Source organism: Camelina sativa, chromosome 19 (assembly GCF_030686135.1).
Source record: "Camelina sativa cultivar CO46 ecotype springtype chromosome 19, ASM3068613v1".
In the NCBI taxonomy this organism is placed as follows: Eukaryota; Viridiplantae; Streptophyta; class Magnoliopsida; order Brassicales; family Brassicaceae; genus Camelina; species Camelina sativa.
Window position 1 is genome coordinate 26,455,666 of NC_141898.1, and position 17,191 is coordinate 26,472,856.

Here is a 17,191-nt window from a genome sequence, read left to right on the forward strand (position 1 = left end):
TATATAGTGAAATTTATATAGCTGCAAAATTATCTAGTGAAAAAACAATTTATTTGATTACATATATTAATTAATGAGATTCTCATTAACTTCAATTCATGTGTTACATTTAATTATGTTTTTATTATTAATTATAGTTTTTTAATTCATACTACATTTTGTGAAAAAAAATTATTCTAAAAAAGATACTGAATATATGGATTGAAAAATATATCGAACATGGATTTTTATAGATTTTGTTTATATTATTTTCTATTTCTTGGTTTTAGAAAACAACTTCGAATATTTACAAAAGTATGAAAATCTTGTAACCAAATGGTTATTAAGATTTAGTTACATGTTTATCTAAAATAAAATATTATGTGCTTTTTAATAGTAGTGAACAAAGTTCAACAGAGAGAAGTCTAATCTTCTTCATTGGAGGAGTCATGTGTTACAAAGATATTCTAATGATAGGAGATTGAAGATATCGCAAAATTACAACATATATTAAAAATCAAGCCAATAACGTCAATTATTTAAAAAAAAACTAAATTAAATTAAAGGTAATAAGGGTATGATTGAATAAAGAAAATTAAAAATTTCTTATTTTTGTACTTTGCTTCAGTGGCACATCACATTCTTGAAAGATGAGATCAATTTTTTTTGGGGAAAAGATGAGATCAAATTATAAGAAGAGAATCCAACAAACATTTCCTGTAAAGTCAAAATCAAATTAATTTACGAATTTAGATATAAAATTAGTTCAAACCAACCAAAGCATACCTAGAGAAAAGTAGTAGAAAATATAAATATGAAAATATTATATAAATTGATCAAGAAGAAAAGTAGTAGAAAATATTAATATGAAAAAAAAATCACTATCAAATATAAATATGAAAATATTATATACTTCTGTTTAAAAGTATAGATTTGATGAGCACATACGTATTTTATCCATTGTTTCATTCCCCGAGATCAAGACAGCAGAGGAGAAGATGGTGTCACGAAGGAGATGACTTGTGGAGAAACTCAAAGTGATAGATGCTATGGCGTTGGAAATAATGTTGATTCATTCAAAACTCGACATAATCTTATACATTGAGCAAAAAAATTCTATGTCAATTACATTCTTCTCGACATTCTCATGAGCCAAACTGAAATGTACGAACAACAGAGATCCCACTCCTGTCTGGCAATAACTTCTTCATGTAATACTTCGATCTCCTCGAAAGATTGATTCTTTCTTGTCTTGCCTCTGGTATCATCGAGATTGAACATTTCTGAAACCCGCGTCTCACAAACCAGTCAGCTGTTCTCGTTGTTAGCAGAAAAAGCATCTCAAGTCCAAGAGCTGACGCTTTTTTTGTCAAAAATGTAATCTGCAAAAATCTGATAGTGTAAGAAACTGATTTTTCTTTTAACTGTAGATTGTAAACACACAATACTCAAAAGTTTCATGATTGTACCGAGCAATTTATCTCCTTGTCCTTGTCCACAGCAATCTGATGAAACCGCAATAGCTGCAATATCTCCACACTTTTCTTTAAAGAAAGGGAACAAAGCTGCACAAGCGATAATCTGCGAACCTCTTCATTAATTCTGCGAACTAAAGCCCCTGATTCTTCCAGAGGTTTGATTGTTTTTCTAATTCCAGTAAGATCTTCCACTTTCGCCTCTCGGGTTCCTTCGTATACGTCACTGTGACAGTAAGGGCCAGGAAGCTTTTGTAAGAAAGATTAAAACTTTGAATCGTTTGCAATTGAAAACAATTGTGTATACCTTGCCACCATAGTCCCCATTCCATCTCCAACAATAGCACTCCGCTTATAGTACCATCCAATAAGTGAACTCTTATAGTACAAATCAAATTATCAAACCAACTATTTGTGTTAACCTTAGCAGAGGTTCAAGATATACCAAGTACTCTTGCTTCGTTCTCCTAGATCGCCTTTGATGATTCCCTGTTTGAATACATCTAGAGTTCACATACAAATAAAATGTTAAAGATCATATCATGAATCCAAAGAAAAAAAACATTTAAAACCATAGAACCCACCATAAGAGAATCTTACACAAATCGATTCAGATTAGAAAGAAAACAATCGGTATCTGAGCTTACTTGATCAGAGAGATGAATCAGACAGATTTTTGAGGTTGAGTTATTGACGATTTATGAGATTGAGTTTATCATCTCAAAATCGTGCTGATGACCAGAGAATAATCCAAAACCACTACACATCAAGATTCAGAAACCAAATTCCAATTAAACTTGGTTTTAATCATCAAACATATACTTAAAATATAAACTTAATTAAAAGAGAAAAGAAACTAAAACCTTAGCATAATGAAAATTCTTTTCCTTCTTCTCTTCCTTTGCATCTCTTCGAGTTCGTCGAGAAAAAAGAAAAAAAAAACTTTAAATCCATTTGGGAGAGACGGCGAGAGAGAGAGAACAGAGGTGAAGGAATTTTTTTTTTTTTTAGGGTTAGTCAATGAACTATTGCGATTTATTCTTAAAAAAATATTGAACGGCTGAGATTAGAAAATGAAACCGGGTCAGAATATTGGGTAAAAAGGATCTGCGTGTTTATCCGAATAGAGAAACGATTAAATGACGATTTTGACCTTTTTTAAATGAATTAATTTGGTCATAATTCCAATGGCATACCTTTGTAATTTCTTACAGAACAAATGTTTATTAGTTAAACGACTTTACAAATAATAGTAGGGATTATATTATCTATATATGTTTCATTACAAAAGCTTATATCAATGTATATATATACATTGTTTCATTGAGTAAGATCAAAGACTGCCTCTTCAACAAGCTCTTGCAGCAACATCACTTCAATTTCAGCCCCCAAGTTGTTCATTTCCACTTGTTGTCTATAATTCCACATCTTTCCGACAAACTCATCACTCGATGCCCAGTCCTGTAACTCTGTCCAGACATGCTCCACCATGTCAAATCCCTTGGTCAAGCCGGTGCTTGCAAGTGTTAATGTTGTCTCTCTTATGATGTCATTAACGCAGTCAAAAACGAGTTTGCGGTTTGATCTTTGTTTCCTGCGTTTGATGAGTTCCTTGTTGGCAATTTTGTCTTTTAATGATGGGTCTAAGGGGCTATCTGGTGAGTGCCACCGGGCCATAAGCGAGTCACTACCACTGAAACCAGACGCTATTAAGAGCGCTTTGATGAAGCCATACCAGTCTTCATCTTCCTCGATTCCCATTGCGGGTTTAGTTGTGTCTGTATATGACTCATCCTCCCATGAGAGAACCCGAGCAATTGATCCAATTGGAGGTGATTTGTCAATCAGATTAGATTTAGGAGACATTTCTTCTCCTGTGAAATGTGACAGTACTAGTGTTACAATACAATTGATAAACTCTTGTAAAGTTCAACACGAGAGAGCTAAAACTAACCTTCAGTGGTCCATGGTTTTGCTGATCCAGAACATTCCTCTCCAAAATCGAGCTGTAGAACCGAAACTGGACTCGGCTGGTCCTGGTTTTCATTTGCCACTTCTCCCTGCAAACAAATCAATGGCAGATGATTAAAACAAGAATGGTTTCCGAGCATGTACTAAAACTCACAACTAGAGCTTTAGATTGTTATTTACCTCATTTGTAAATATGCTTTGTTGTTGAAATGCTTCACGGTGTATAGCCAATTGAGACGGTGCACCTGTCTTCTCCTTGTTTGATTTCTTATTACGGAAGAAGAAGAAGCTTGAAACTTTCCATGATGACTTTAAGCTTCTTGACTCAGTAAGCTCTCGGTGAGCTTGTGCTTTTGAGGTTTCACCATTGAGCCTGATTTCAGGGACTGATTTTGACCTTTCAAGGGATTTCAGTGGATCACTTGTGCTTTCTACTTGATCTAAACCATCACCTATGCATGAAACTGATCGTCTTGTTTCATTGGATCCGATAGGTATCTTCGTCTCTGAAAGTGCAAGCATTTCGCCCAAGGCCGTTGAGGCCTTTGGTAAGTTTTGTGTGTCTCCGTTTAGTGACATCATTGCCCATCTCTCAGAGAGACGTTTCTTTGCCTCTCTGTAGACAGATGAGTCTGGAGAACACGAGACTCTGCTAAATGAAGAGGAAGAGAAAGGACTCTCAAACCTGTTTGCACAGTCCCATGAATGCCTAGAGGATGGTGACATGATCTCAGAGATGCTAACGTTTCCCACTGGATATTCGTTTTTTGACCTTTGTAACGAACAATCACCACCGTTATAGCCATTGGACAAGACAGAAGAAGAAGAAGAAGAAGACGAAGAAAGAGTCTCGTTCCTGCAGTGACCCCCAAAAGTTTTGCGTATTTGACGTGTAATGGCCTTTGCCACTTGTCTAGTCTCAGCATCGCCAGCCTCGTCAAGATAAGGATGTGGTGAAGCAATAGCCTTTATATCTAGAGCCTTCCCAGGACTAGGCTTCAAGACAACTATTCGAGTTGGCTGAATCAAAGAAGCCGATTTCTCACTATCTTCAGCTACACATTTCTGAGCAGCAACAGCCTTAGAAGGTCTCAATACCGTAATGCGCTTAGCTTCTTGATGAGAAGAAACAGACTGAAAGTCAGAGAGATGCTGAGATAACAAAGAATTTGATTCCTGGAGAAACTTAACGAATAGATCTTTGTTGGAACTTAAAACTTGGAGTGCTTCTTGGAACTCCTTGGACCTGTGCGGCTTCTTGTCATCTGTAACCAAGTGTCTCGCTTCCATGAACTTTCGACGAACAAGATCCATCTGCTTATCACTCACACTTGCATCACACTTTCCTTTTCTTGAAAGGAGGAGGTTAGCCTTGTCATCTTCTCTGTGATGCTTATGAAACTTTGCAGCTTCGTCACTAGTACCCACACAAGTCAACGAAGAGCATCTGGATCTGCTCCGTGGTGGTGGAGCAGTCTCTAGACCCATTAATTTAGCAACCACATTATTAGAACTCTGTCTATCATCATCTTCAGCAACCTCTTTCGACATCTCTGGAGCCATGAGTTTTATTCAGTAGCAAAACTAGTTGTCCTCAAATCAGGTATAACATGAGTGAAAGCTTCTCAACCTCAGCTTGACCTTTATCTCCTCCTTAATAGCATCAGAGATCGACTCCTCGAATCCTTAGACCTCTCACTGAATCTGCATTTTACCACAGATTTCGAATAATTCATGAAATTGATTGGAAACAACGAGCTCGTGAAAACAGAACAGAGATCAGGTTCGGTTCAAAGTAAGAACGAGGAAGCATATCGGAAAGTGAGATCGGAGCTTTTAAACTAGCTAAGACCTTTTTTATCCCTGATTTACTCAGTGAGAAAATAGAGAGAGAGAGAGGGAAGGACCTGGTAGTAGCTAGGTAGCAGGAGACATTGTCAAGCTCCGTCGATGTACCGGAGATATAGCTTCGCCGGAGAAGATTTATGCGAATCGAACAGGTAGAGAGGCTTTTAGGAGATGACGTTCGTTCTGGTTAGTAAAAGGGACTTTTCTTTTTATCTTTTTTAATTAGGAGAGGGAAAAATTGCAAAATGATCTTTTTCCAATATATTTATAATACGTATTTTGCAATTAAAGTTTGTAATGTTTTATTAAATGGAATTAAATAATATATGGTTGAAGAACATTATTACTATATGCATTCATGTTTGTCTCAACTAAAATTTATAAGATGAAATTAGTTACTAGATGATTGTATTTCTAAATTTTTGATATGATCACATATATTTTTTTTTTTTTTACGTATTCTAGATTTTAATACTAGAATTGGTAATTCTGTTTATTTTGTATATATATAAAAGGAATTTTAATATTAATAGTATTTTGTATATATATAAAAGGAATTTTAATATTAATAGTATTTTGTATATATATAAAAGAAATTGGTTTAGTTTTCCAATACAAATTTTTGAAGTTTTGTTTTGTTTCTAAAGAACATTTTTTTTTTGTTTTGGGTGCGCAAATGCAACGGACACTACTACTAATGATGATATTTCTTTTTTAGTTTTACTGGTACTAATGATGTGAATAATGTGTAGTTGGTTCAAACCGTAAAAAATTAAGATAATTAACAATATTTTTATTTTCTCTCGCAAGCTAAAATAAATTGAAAAGAAATATATACTATGTCATTATCGCAGTTGCTAATAATAAATGATCAAAGAATGTCGATAAAACAATAGCATGTTATATGTTTTATCATATATATATATATATGCAAGAAAATATAAAATAATAATGATAAGTTCGACCAACTAACTTATTCTCTTTATGTCTTTTTCTTGTCCAAATGTAACATCCCAAATATAATGAAGTTTTATTTGAATTTTAGTGACCAAGCATTTGAATTTCTACTAGTTTTAGAGTAATTACATCAAATGACAAAATTTAGAAAAACAACGTGAATTTTTGTCCAAGTGAACAAGAGTGATTTTTAAAACATTTTGAATGATTTTACTCCTTTTGTTTACCATATCCCACATATACATATAACGATGGCATAGCACGTCAATTCTAGTTATTATTATTATTATTACTATATGTTTGTAAACACATTGATCGCATCTCATTCTCTATAATTGATATAATTATTATTATTATTACTATATGTTTGTAAACACATTGATCGCATCTCATTCCAAACTAGTAAACTAAAAAACCTTTCTATTTATGGCAATGTAGAGTGTAGACAAACAACGTGGACACATCTCCACGCTTTGATTAACTCTCTCGTTTCTCTCTGATTAGAGACATCACATCATGATTCATGGATCGGGCCATCAAACTTTCAACTGTTCTAAACCGGTTCGTAGAATTTCGGTTCGATTTGCATTAAGTGCGAGCTAACTTTTTGACCCAGTTTTGTGATCCCCTTGCTCAAAATCAAAAACTAACCGTTGGATTTATGGTTATAGCCTTATAGGTGTTTGTATTTATGGAAATTAAGAGTATTAAACTATAAAGAAATAAATAAAAAATTAACTGTTTGGGTCAGGAAGGTGTCAGCAAAGAGAAGGTGTTAATGATACTGTGGGCCGATTGGGTTTAAGAAACTATCTGTTTTTGTTGAACGTACCATTTCTAAATCATTCTTTTTTTTTTCCTTGTATGTAATGCGATGACACTATTACTATTCTTCTCTTAGTTTGAAACTTTGAATATTAAAGATTGTTGTGACAAAAACTATGAACATAAGAGATTATTTTTAAGTGTTTAGATCAGTTTCTGCAAAGCAAGAATATATTGAACTAAAAAAAAAAGAAAAGATTGAACTCGAGAATTTCAATTGCAGAGGCTTCTGAAGTTTTAGTTTAAGAATCTGTGACTGTGAAGCTTCTTGTTAGTGAAATATGCATGCATTTGATCTAACTGAAATAACAGAACAAAACAATACTACAAGAATTAGCTAAGTAAACATTTAGAGGTTTTAGTTTTAGATCTGATGCATCTGGTTGGTGAATATGCATTGAGATCATCTTCCTTGAAATATAATAAAAATAAAAACAAGACAAAACGAATTTTTGTCGAACCAAATTTTGTTAGCCAAGTAATAACTCTACTAACTTAGTCCATTCTACAAATTTGAAGGTTACGAAATTTTCAGCTGATCATACACACTTAAAGAAATCATAGTTACAATATTTATTCGGGAGAGTAATAATAATTGATGTGTAACGAAATGCCATCAAATTGAATAGGAAGGAGGAAGCAATTATCAAATAACTAATCATATACATATATATTTGCATTCGCATATCACATGCCTTTTACTCTTGTTTAATCCCACCTCTTCTCAATCTGGTTCCAACTAATTTGGTAGTTGAGAAGGGTCTAAGAGATTCATCAAAAAAAGAGGACATAAACAAAAAGAAGAAGAAGAAGAAACGTCAAGAATGGCAACCAATTACTAATGTCCCCATGAAATAACTTTCATTTAAAAGATCTTTTAACATCTCAACCATATATATCAGTCTATGTCGAATCGAATCATAACGTTCATCTACATCTCCTTCAATCAATTCATCAGTAATGAAGTTTGGACAAGATCTAAAACTATCAATTCCTATGTCTTCTGACTTAAATGTGTTCATTTAAACTAATGCAGAACAATGACATGACACAAAATGTTCATAAGTCAGAGAGATGCTGACCTATGGCAACCAAACTCGGTTCTGAGTAGTTCTTCTCAGTTACTGCTTTAAGCTCGTAAGCTCGTAGCCATTCTATGAATCAATCCAAGCTCGAGGTGACTGAAACCGAAAGGGTATCCAATCATGAGACTTAAAACGATCACTCTGTGTAGGACTTGACGCTTCCAACAAATTTGAATTGCTGACACTGGAAAATGGCAAGGATGCTATTTCACATCCAGGGATTTTAAAAGGGCAATGATCCACTGGAGAGTTTGAAAGATTACGATAGTATGTGTAGTCTCTGGCTAAACAATCTGAGCTATCTGTGAAATGAGATGTCTGGAAATTCTGGTTTGCAGCAACCGCATCTTCTTCATCAATAATATTCCTCTTGAGTTCAGGCTCAAAATGGCTGGTTTGCTTCGTTGTTGGTAAGTAGAAACTGCCTGAAGTGTAATGAGAGAGCAAAGGTAGAGGGTACAGCTCCCTTGTAACCAAATAATGGGATGGAGAATAGTCAGAGCTCCATGGATTATCAGTCAATGATGAGGATGATGCATTTGGATACGTGATGAGTCTTGTGTGATAACTAAGTGAAAAATCATCTGTCTTTCTGGTGCTTGCGGTTTCAGTATTCCACTCGAGAAGAAATGCAGATGAAGGGTCTCTATGTTCATGTGACAAGTCCTCTGAGCTGTATCCACTATCTTCTCTGTGGTAATTCGTTGAAACAGGCTTGTAGTTTCTGAAATGGAGGCTAGATATGGGAGAACAGTCCAAATTTTCTTCAACAGGAAATGACAGGCACGCCTTCTGTTTCAACAGTGGAGGTCCATAGACTGATTCCTTAGGATATAAGATGGGAAAGCTAATCTCTTCAGGTCGATAAAATGATTCCTTAGGATATAAGATGGGAAAGCTAATCTCTTCAGGTCGATAAACTGATTCCTTAGGATATAAGATGGGAAATCTAATCTCTTCGGGATCTCTTGGGATAAAACTATTCTGAACATGACCTGTTTGATACTGCAGCCTCGGGGTAATGTTATTTTCCAGCCATCCCTGCCAAGGGATCAATCTGTCCTCCATTTGCAGACTGCGGTCAACTTCTCTATAGCTTTCATGAGACCTCTTGAGAAACTTAGATCCAGGAGCATCAACAAACGTTCTTCTTTTGACTCTATCCGTCCTCTCTTTGGAAAACCTAGAGGGCTGAGAAGAAACAAAAAGTGCTGAGGATAGATCAAGATAAGCAATTGAAAAGTACTCAGGGATTCTATGAAGCTTACACGTGTCTCCTCAGCACCAGGGAACAGCCGAGTTAAGAGAACAGAAACTAAATCGTGCCTGAAAAATGTTTCTTCTTCTGAGTGCATTATAGAAACAAGTATTGAGATTTAGATAAGTTAAACAACTACTGTGTACCCGTTTGAAGTAATCTCAGAAATTTCAGAAAACCATGTATCTTTGACCCACTGATGCAGTTTCTTTCTCTTAACAAAGAATATGTCTCCTTTCTCATCACTGATTCCTGATAAATCAAAAACCATGTTTCTTAATTACTGATTTGACGTATAGTATGTTTTGCTTCTTTGACATTGTAAGAGCAGTCTAAGAACTAGGAAATCCAAAGTCTACCTCGACTTGCAGATCTCAGGTTGCTACCACTTGGAACTGTGTCCTTTTCTCTACTCAATGATGAAGAAGATTTCCCCGGATAGTTTTCTATAAACAGCAAAAAAAAAAAAAAAACAGAAGAACTTAAACGGATCACACTAGTTCCCAAAAATACCAGTAAGAGATGTGTAAGCAACATGTAATGGAAACAAGATTGTCACAATAAGATACAAGAGAGAATATCATGTAGCACAAACATACACCAAGAAATCAAAGTAACAGTTCCGCTAACAAACCTATAATATCCCTTTGAGTCAAATTGACACCAGATAACATAGCAGAGTCACATGAATTACCACGTCTAGTAGCACTATGAATGGGTGTGGAGAAGTTACAACTCTTGGATCTATCATTAGCTTCACAGTCCGCTGCTGCTGCACGTTCTGAATTTTTAAAACAGAAAGAAGAGATGAAAATCAAAAAGCAGAAACTATCCATCAATCACAAGAGACAACAGATGATAAATCTCAAAAAAAACCCTTTAGTACCTCCTGGTTTGACTCTGGATTCGAAAGTTCTCGGATTTTGCTTCGCCTTGTTTGATGATTTACTAGAGTCATAAGATGATGATTCAGAGCAGTGACCAAAACCAGACTTTAACTTCTTAAAGAACGCAAACTCAGAGGTCTTGGCATCAGCATCAATCGCTGCAATGTAAAGAAATCAAATTCATTTAACAGAACTTTATAGGTGAATGAAACCATGGCTAGACGCGAACACTCACATCGTCCGGCCTGAGCTTCGTTGAAGGGACTCCGATGATGATCGACATCGTCGTCGAAACTCACCCTTCTCCTCCTGCGTTTCAAATCTAAAACCAAAAATGAATGAAAAATTTGAACACACACAAACACAAAAACAGAGTCACGAAAACGAAATCGAGGTTGGAAAAATACCTGAATTAGCCTGAGAGCTCGACGGATCAGGAAATTTGAACCCGATTTGTTGTGGGTCGGTCTTATTTAGGGTTTCGTCAGCTTTGGTTCGGTGGTTCCTTCTTCTCATCGCTGATAATCCGAAATCGATCTACCGGAGGATTGTGATTCAGATTCAAATCAAACGCTGCTATATAATTCACGAAGGATATGAAAGATGAAGAAGGAGAGATTTCACATCATCATTCACGCGTCCATGGGCGAGAATTCTCAAGCATTTGAAAAATCGGAGAAAGAAGAAGTCAAATGAATGAATTTTGGCGCCAAAAAGCAACCCTAATCACACTATATAGAGAGAGAGATACTTTGCTCGGATTTTTTTCTTCTTCTTTCGAAGTGTTGACACGTCATCACATTATCCAGAAGAAGACACTGATGATGAGTATATGTGATCACACGTGTCATACTACAAGTGGCGAAAACGATTCGTTTTAAGCCCCAAAACAATCTCAATCTTTGTCCCTTTTTTTTGTGTGATGCCAAAGTCTTTTTTGGATCACACAACACAAACCAACACACTCTGTGCTAATCTGTACCGTACTCTCTCCTCAAAAAACATCACACAGATGGCGATGACGTCAGCAGCTACCGGATTTATTCTGACGGCCAATGTCACGGCGGCTGTAGTCGGCGGCGGCGGTTCTTCGAAAAGCGCCATCGTCGTCTCTTTCTTGCCAATGAGAAGCTTCGGTTCGAGGCTAGTAGTCCGAGCGGCGGATGATGCATCTCCGGCAACCCCATCGTCGGAGCCTTCTTCCACCACCACCGCCCCTGCTGCTGCTGCTCCGAAGGAAGCTCCGGCCGCCAAAGCTAAACCTCCTCCGATTGGCCCCAAGAGAGGATCCAAGGTCACTTACTCATACATCATCTATGATGCATGTATATATATATATATTAGAGCTGATTTTTGTATCTACTACAATTCAAGTTTCTGGTCTATTTAGATTAGTTTTACAGTTATGGGGTCAATGTGAAACTTATATGAAATTTTTGAGACCTATAAGTGAAGATTACTAGAGAACATTGCACTAATATTTTTAGCTACATTATGTAACATCAATAAGTTTAGGATCTATTAAGAGCATATTTCATGGTGCTCATGTGAAATTTTGGGGACTTACAGGTTAAGATTCTAAGGAAAGAATCCTACTGGTACAAGAACGTTGGATCAGTTGTGGCCGTCGACCAGGTAATGCATCTACTTTCCAAGTTTACAATCAAACGGTTCGATTTCGTTTCATCTTGTATACTCCGGTATAAATTGACAGGACCCGAAGTCCCGATATCCGGTTGTGGTTCGGTTCTCGAAGGTGAACTACGCCAATATATCGACCAACAACTACGCACTGGACGAGATCGAAGAAGTCAAATGAGAGACTTGGTCTGTACCAGTCTCTAAACTGGTTTGTCTGTTTTGTAATTTTGAACCAAACCGTATCAGTATGTACCAAAAAGTTTATCAACTTTTACAATCTCAAGATCGATTTCCCATATGCATTTTAGCAACCTCTAAAATTGGTTGCAAACTCCTAAGTTGTGATTCACATCAAACTCCGGTTTAGTAACGACACCCGGCCTGGCTGTTTATTACTTACTTGGATTTGAATTACATGAGAAGAAACACAATAGAGTCTTAATGAATATCTATATATAGACAATAAATTCAAACACCAAATCATCTCGACTTCAATCATTTTATTCAGAGGTTCTGATATCAAACAAAAAGGGAACACGAAGAAATCCCCAAACAGTTCCATCTCTAAATCTCTCTAGGTCTGACCTGTTTTTCCATTGGCTTCAGCTATAATTCCCTCCAGCTCTCCTTTATTGTACAGCTGCAATGTATCTGCTCAACAATAATGATATGCATATCAAGTTATCAGAAAAACCACAAGACATTGAGTATTATCTTGATGGCCAATGCACACAAAAGTGTAAAAGAACATCAGTGTTGAGGAAAGAAAAGAAGAGGGTGTACCAGAGCAGCCACCAATGTGCTTGCCCCCTGGTCATGAACAAAAACATTATATCAAAATCCGATTTGTTTATGTGATGGTCATCGCGAATGCGGTGACTAAGATTTCACTGCAGTTTCGTGTTTGCGAACATTGTGTTTTCGGGAAGAGAATCAAGAAAAATATCAGAGTGTAGTAACTGATGCAAATGAAAAACAATAACTAACCGATGAAGACATTGGGAACAGTGTATTGTCCAGTAATTTTCTCCAACACATTCTGCAGTTGCGACCCCTCTGAACCTGGAGATGCCAAAAAACCACCAAAACATTTGTAAACGTTTAAGACCAATACCCTGAGGCATAGATGGTTTACCCAAAAAAACAAAACAAAACAACAAAACGAAAAAGATAGCAATTGGATAACAGTTTGTCAAAAATAGAAGCATACTGTCTGAGATCAACAGGAAGGTAAGAATCTTCAATGTGTAAGGTTTTAAGCCATTACAAATACCCTAGCAATTGATTTCTCATCAACAAGCCAATCTTTTGCCTCAAAAGTAATACTACTACAGAGACAAACACACAGAAACTACTCCAAAATGTAAAGGTATCACGGGGCATTAGAAACCCCCCTAAATATCAACCCTCCTTCATCAGAATCTAATCCACAAACATTACCAACCAAGCAACCAAAGCCAACTAGAAGAGGAGCAAGAACCATATCTACTTGGAAACAATAGGCTACTTGTAACAAGCTTTACCATTCACCGATCTAAACAATATCAACACATAAGCAAAACCATTATAGCAAAATAATCAGAACCAGAAATAAAAATATACAATAGAGTGATGAAAGCATACCAAGTTCATCCAATTCAACAACCAGTGGCTCAACTTGAAGACTCTTGAACAAGGACTTCACTTCAGACGAGTATCTTCACCCAAGAACAAACCCATTTCAAAATTTTAAGCAAACGTATCAATATTGATATCTAGGGAAATCGGGAAACTAGGTTCCTCTATTTGAACAAAAAAGCATTGTGATTTATAAAGAAAGAGTGAACCATACGAGCACCAGGATTTGGAGTAAACAACGACAGGGTTCTCTGCCACAGTCTTTTTAACAGTCTCCTCCAATGGAGAAGACGACGAAGAAGACATGGCCCTAACAGAAGAAGAAGAAGAAGAACGGAGTGGTGGCCACGACGCGATTCCGATAACAGTGGGCTTTAAACATCTCCTGAAAGGTACTATGCCGAAGTTTTTGATTCCCCTTAACATGGAGAAAGAGATTGCTGGATTTGAATTCAGAGACGTCCATGTCATGTTTGCGAGGTTCACTGATGCGGCTACCATGGCGATTTCTTCCTCCCGAGGATGATGCTTCCCTTTTTTTTTTTTTTTTTTTTCCCTCAAAACCAATTCTTAAGATATATTTATTTTGCCTTTTTAAATATCATTAGTAAACTCAATATTGATCAGAATAAAATTGCAACCCTATTTGTTTCTTTAGTTTTCTTTTATTTAGAAATTTGTAATTCCACTAGTAAGTTTTTATGTTTACCACCACTCGTTGACACACTTCACATGTAAAATATGACAAAAAAAGAGACTACTAGTCCTTGAATGAGAGACATTTAAGACAGTAACAAAGATTATTCCTCCACACCCTCAAATAGGATGTGTCTGTAAAATCCAATCTATTGAAATTACACAAAACAAAACATGTGCTTTCTCTCTTCCACCACCTGTTTCTCTTGAACCATGTTTCCATCTCAAGATGACCCTTCATTGTTTGGTTCACGAATTTGGATCGATGTCTTCGACAAGCTTGCTTCCAGTTCATCCAGCTCATCCATGTCCAAGTCGTCATCATCATCGTCATCGTCTTCATCTTCTTCATCGACTTGTTTCGAACTCTGTTCACCATCACCACTACTCTTGCTCGTCCCTGCTTCTGTTTCCTTGTTCTTTGCCTGAAAAGTAAAATACCAAGATTCCATTAACATGACTTGGTTGGTTTAAATAATAAGTGAAAGTGAGACAGAGAGAGAGAGAGAGATCTCACCTTTTGTTCAGTCTCTTCCTGCTCTCTTTCCCGCTCGTATTCTTCACAAGCCTCAGCATCATCCACAAACAAGCTTGCGTTGGACAGAAACAGCTCCCGACCACTGAGATTACATATCCACACAATGAGTCAGCTTATACAAAACAGAGTCACATTGAAGATTGATATCAGAATGATGAATGGGATTACCTCATACGGTCGTTCTTAGCTCTCTCCGCTTGAGAAGCAGCCAAACCTGCATCTCTTTCAGCTATTTTCTTCCTCTTCCATTCCATAAATAGCGCAGGAGTCATCTGGGTTGCGGTTTGCAGTTTTGCACGCTGAAACATAGAACAAGAAAACACGGGTCTCACATATCAAGTTCAGGGTCCTAGCATTATGAGCAGATTAGGGAAACCAGAAGAGTATCAAACCTCGTTTTCGATTTCGTCCTCAACTGCCATCTTCTTTGATGACTCCTCTTCCAAGAGTGCTTTCATTTGAGATTTCAGGACATATCCAGGAGGAAGTGCGTGTCTGTAATGACACTCTTTGCCACCATTGGGGCATGACCAGAACCACCCATACTGTTTCTTTTCCACAGCATCCAGAAAATACTTGCAAACCTATTACATATTAATAAACACAGAAACAATTACAAGTCAATGAACTCAGCAAACAAAGTTTATGCAGACGATTTATTGAGTTAATACGCAGGGATATTACTACTTCTAACATAGAATTAGCTAACAATAAAGTTAAGAAACAACTATATCAAAATTATGATTCGCACTACCATCACGAAAAGCATGAGCTCTTGTCAAGCATGATCCAAACGAGCAGAAAACAACAAGGGAACAACGGGAGGCAAACTGGCTCCCAAGATTAACCGTGCTATTAGCTAAAGGAAGTACATCATAAGGTGAATCCATATCAGCTACAGCTTAATCACAGTACAACGGGTAAATGTAAACCAAACTAATGCATCAGTTCACATAATCCATGTTAAAGGTTGTATATTTGAACACAAACCAGTTCAAACTTTTGCACAGTGCATTACCAAGAGAAAAGCTACTGCTAAGCATGTGTTATGAAAAAGGAAGCCCTCAAGCAACATGTCCAGACAAGCATACAATTAAAAAGTATGGAATAGACAGAGAAACAACTTACGATATCTGTTGGCTTATTCTGATTATATTCATTTTTCTTAGATTCGACAACCTTTTCAAGGGTCTCTTGATCCCACTCATCCATATCTCCATCTAAAGCAATATAAACAAAAGCAAAAATAAGAACATCATCCAAAGGACCAAAGGGATTGATATATAGAGACACTAGCGCTGCTTTTACCTTCATCACGCTTATCGCTGTAAATATCAATCTTCTCACCCTTCCTTTGAATGTTCAAATCATGAGAGAATTTGCACTTGAAACCCTTTTGACACTGCCCGGCCTTGAAAAACTCACAAAGTATAGACTTTGGATCCACACCTACCATAAACCACAAACCATATTCAATAAAATCCTACCTAAACACAAAGTGAACGAACTAGCGAAACAATATCAAGAACAAAGGCACAAGCTTTCAGTTAAGACATTCCATGAAAAATAAACATACATACCTACAGGAACTTTGGGCTGACTAATAGCTACCTTGAACAACTCATTCAATTCCTGTTCTCTCGCTTTCTCTTCATCTTTCTTTTTCTGTCCTCAAAAAGAACCATTTTTTTTTATTGGTAAAGAGAACTTATTCCGAATAGACAGATTCATCTCTCTCTCACTCATAAGAGAAAATACAACTCCACTATCGAACTAACTTCAATCCATCAAGAAAAAGCAAAACCCAATCACAGGAATCTGAAGTGGGTTACCTTAGCTGCAGCTTTAGAAGCATCGGGTTTGGGCTGCACAGATTGCTTGAGACTCTGAACATACTTCTGAACGTTCTTGCTCTTGTTCTTATTTTTCAACCCGAATGTTTTGTCTTCCACTTGTTTCTGCTTCTTCGCCAAATCAGCCTTTGGTTGTTGCTTCGGAGGCATCTTCAATTCGCGTTACTTAACCCAATTTTTTTTTGTATTGTACACGGATCGATGGAAGGTTCTCTCTAAAGCTAATATATCAAAATTAGGGTTTCTAAGGTTCCTGAGTGAAAAAAAACGAAAACCCAAAAATTTTAATCGGTAAAAAAAAAAATTCCCCAGAAACCGTATGGAACCAAAACGGCGGAGATTGTGGAAATTTGCAGAGAAGCAGAGAAAGAGAGAGAGAGAGAGAGACCCTAATGAGTTAAATTACCGATCGAGATAGATAGGAGAAAAAGAAAAGAAAAGAAAAGAGATGATAACACAACAAACAAAGGTTACGACATTTGCCGGATTTTAGCCATTTGCCTGTCTACTCCACAAACACACACACTAAGCTTTTACCACTGTTGGGCTCATTCTAAACTA

General features: G+C 36.7%; 6 protein-coding genes across 7 annotated transcripts; 1 reads left to right on the forward strand and 5 right to left on the reverse strand.

Moving 5' to 3' along the window:
• Positions 1-1,029: 1,029 nt before the first annotated feature.
• Positions 1,030-1,888, reverse strand: LOC104766814 (putative amino-acid acetyltransferase NAGS1, chloroplastic). The gene is given in 5 exon segments (XM_019240712.2): positions 1,030-1,349; positions 1,351-1,361; positions 1,449-1,565; positions 1,568-1,680; positions 1,762-1,888. Coding segments are annotated over 5 exon segments (486 nt in total). The 5' UTR covers positions 1,782-1,888; the 3' UTR covers positions 1,030-1,124.
• Positions 1,889-2,658: 770 nt separating this feature from the next.
• LOC104766813 (uncharacterized) lies at positions 2,659-5,515 on the reverse strand. Its single transcript, XM_010490775.3, has 4 exons — positions 5,333-5,515; positions 3,606-5,129; positions 3,409-3,514; positions 2,659-3,328 (listed from the first exon to the last, which is right to left on the reverse strand). Exons 2-4 carry the CDS (start codon positions 4,986-4,988, stop codon positions 2,775-2,777), a joined length of 2,043 nt encoding a protein of 680 aa, XP_010489077.2. The 5' UTR covers positions 4,989-5,129; positions 5,333-5,515; the 3' UTR covers positions 2,659-2,774.
• Positions 5,516-7,880: 2,365 nt separating this feature from the next.
• LOC104766812 (uncharacterized) lies at positions 7,881-11,144 on the reverse strand. Of its 2 annotated transcripts, none has more exons than XM_010490773.3 (8): positions 10,693-11,144; positions 10,521-10,607; positions 10,285-10,443; positions 10,093-10,179; positions 9,758-9,844; positions 9,545-9,650; positions 9,409-9,466; positions 7,881-9,331 (listed from the first exon to the last, which is right to left on the reverse strand). In XM_010490773.3, the coding sequence occupies exons 1-8, from the start codon at positions 10,799-10,801 to the stop codon at positions 8,210-8,212; spliced, it is 1,815 nt and encodes a 604-aa protein (XP_010489075.1). In that variant the 5' UTR covers positions 10,802-11,144; the 3' UTR covers positions 7,881-8,209. The 2 variants fall into 2 exon arrangements, with proteins under 2 accessions (XP_010489075.1, XP_087358428.1); XM_087502302.1 differs by having other exon boundaries at positions 10,033-10,179.
• Positions 11,145-11,229: 85 nt separating this feature from the next.
• Positions 11,230-12,222, forward strand: LOC104766811 (photosystem I reaction center subunit IV B, chloroplastic). Its single transcript, XM_010490770.3, has 3 exons — positions 11,230-11,579; positions 11,855-11,920; positions 12,000-12,222. The coding sequence occupies exons 1-3, from the start codon at positions 11,298-11,300 to the stop codon at positions 12,102-12,104; spliced, it is 453 nt and encodes a 150-aa protein (XP_010489072.2). The 5' UTR covers positions 11,230-11,297; the 3' UTR covers positions 12,105-12,222.
• Positions 12,223-12,288: 66 nt separating this feature from the next.
• On the reverse strand, positions 12,289-14,195 carry LOC104766810 (monothiol glutaredoxin-S12, chloroplastic). The gene is made up of 5 exons (XM_087502305.1): positions 13,758-14,195; positions 13,550-13,623; positions 12,914-12,988; positions 12,710-12,736; positions 12,289-12,577 (listed from the first exon to the last, which is right to left on the reverse strand). Exons 1-5 carry the CDS (start codon positions 14,042-14,044, stop codon positions 12,501-12,503), a joined length of 540 nt encoding a protein of 179 aa, XP_087358431.1. The 5' UTR covers positions 14,045-14,195; the 3' UTR covers positions 12,289-12,500.
• Positions 14,196-14,285: 90 nt separating this feature from the next.
• Positions 14,286-17,152, reverse strand: LOC104766809 (zinc finger CCCH domain-containing protein 21). Its single transcript, XM_087502303.1, has 8 exons — positions 16,610-17,152; positions 16,358-16,442; positions 16,086-16,226; positions 15,906-15,997; positions 15,170-15,361; positions 14,946-15,076; positions 14,757-14,859; positions 14,286-14,664 (listed from the first exon to the last, which is right to left on the reverse strand). Exons 1-8 carry the CDS (start codon positions 16,778-16,780, stop codon positions 14,464-14,466), a joined length of 1,116 nt encoding a protein of 371 aa, XP_087358429.1. The 5' UTR covers positions 16,781-17,152; the 3' UTR covers positions 14,286-14,463.
• Positions 17,153-17,191: the final 39 nt, after the last annotated feature.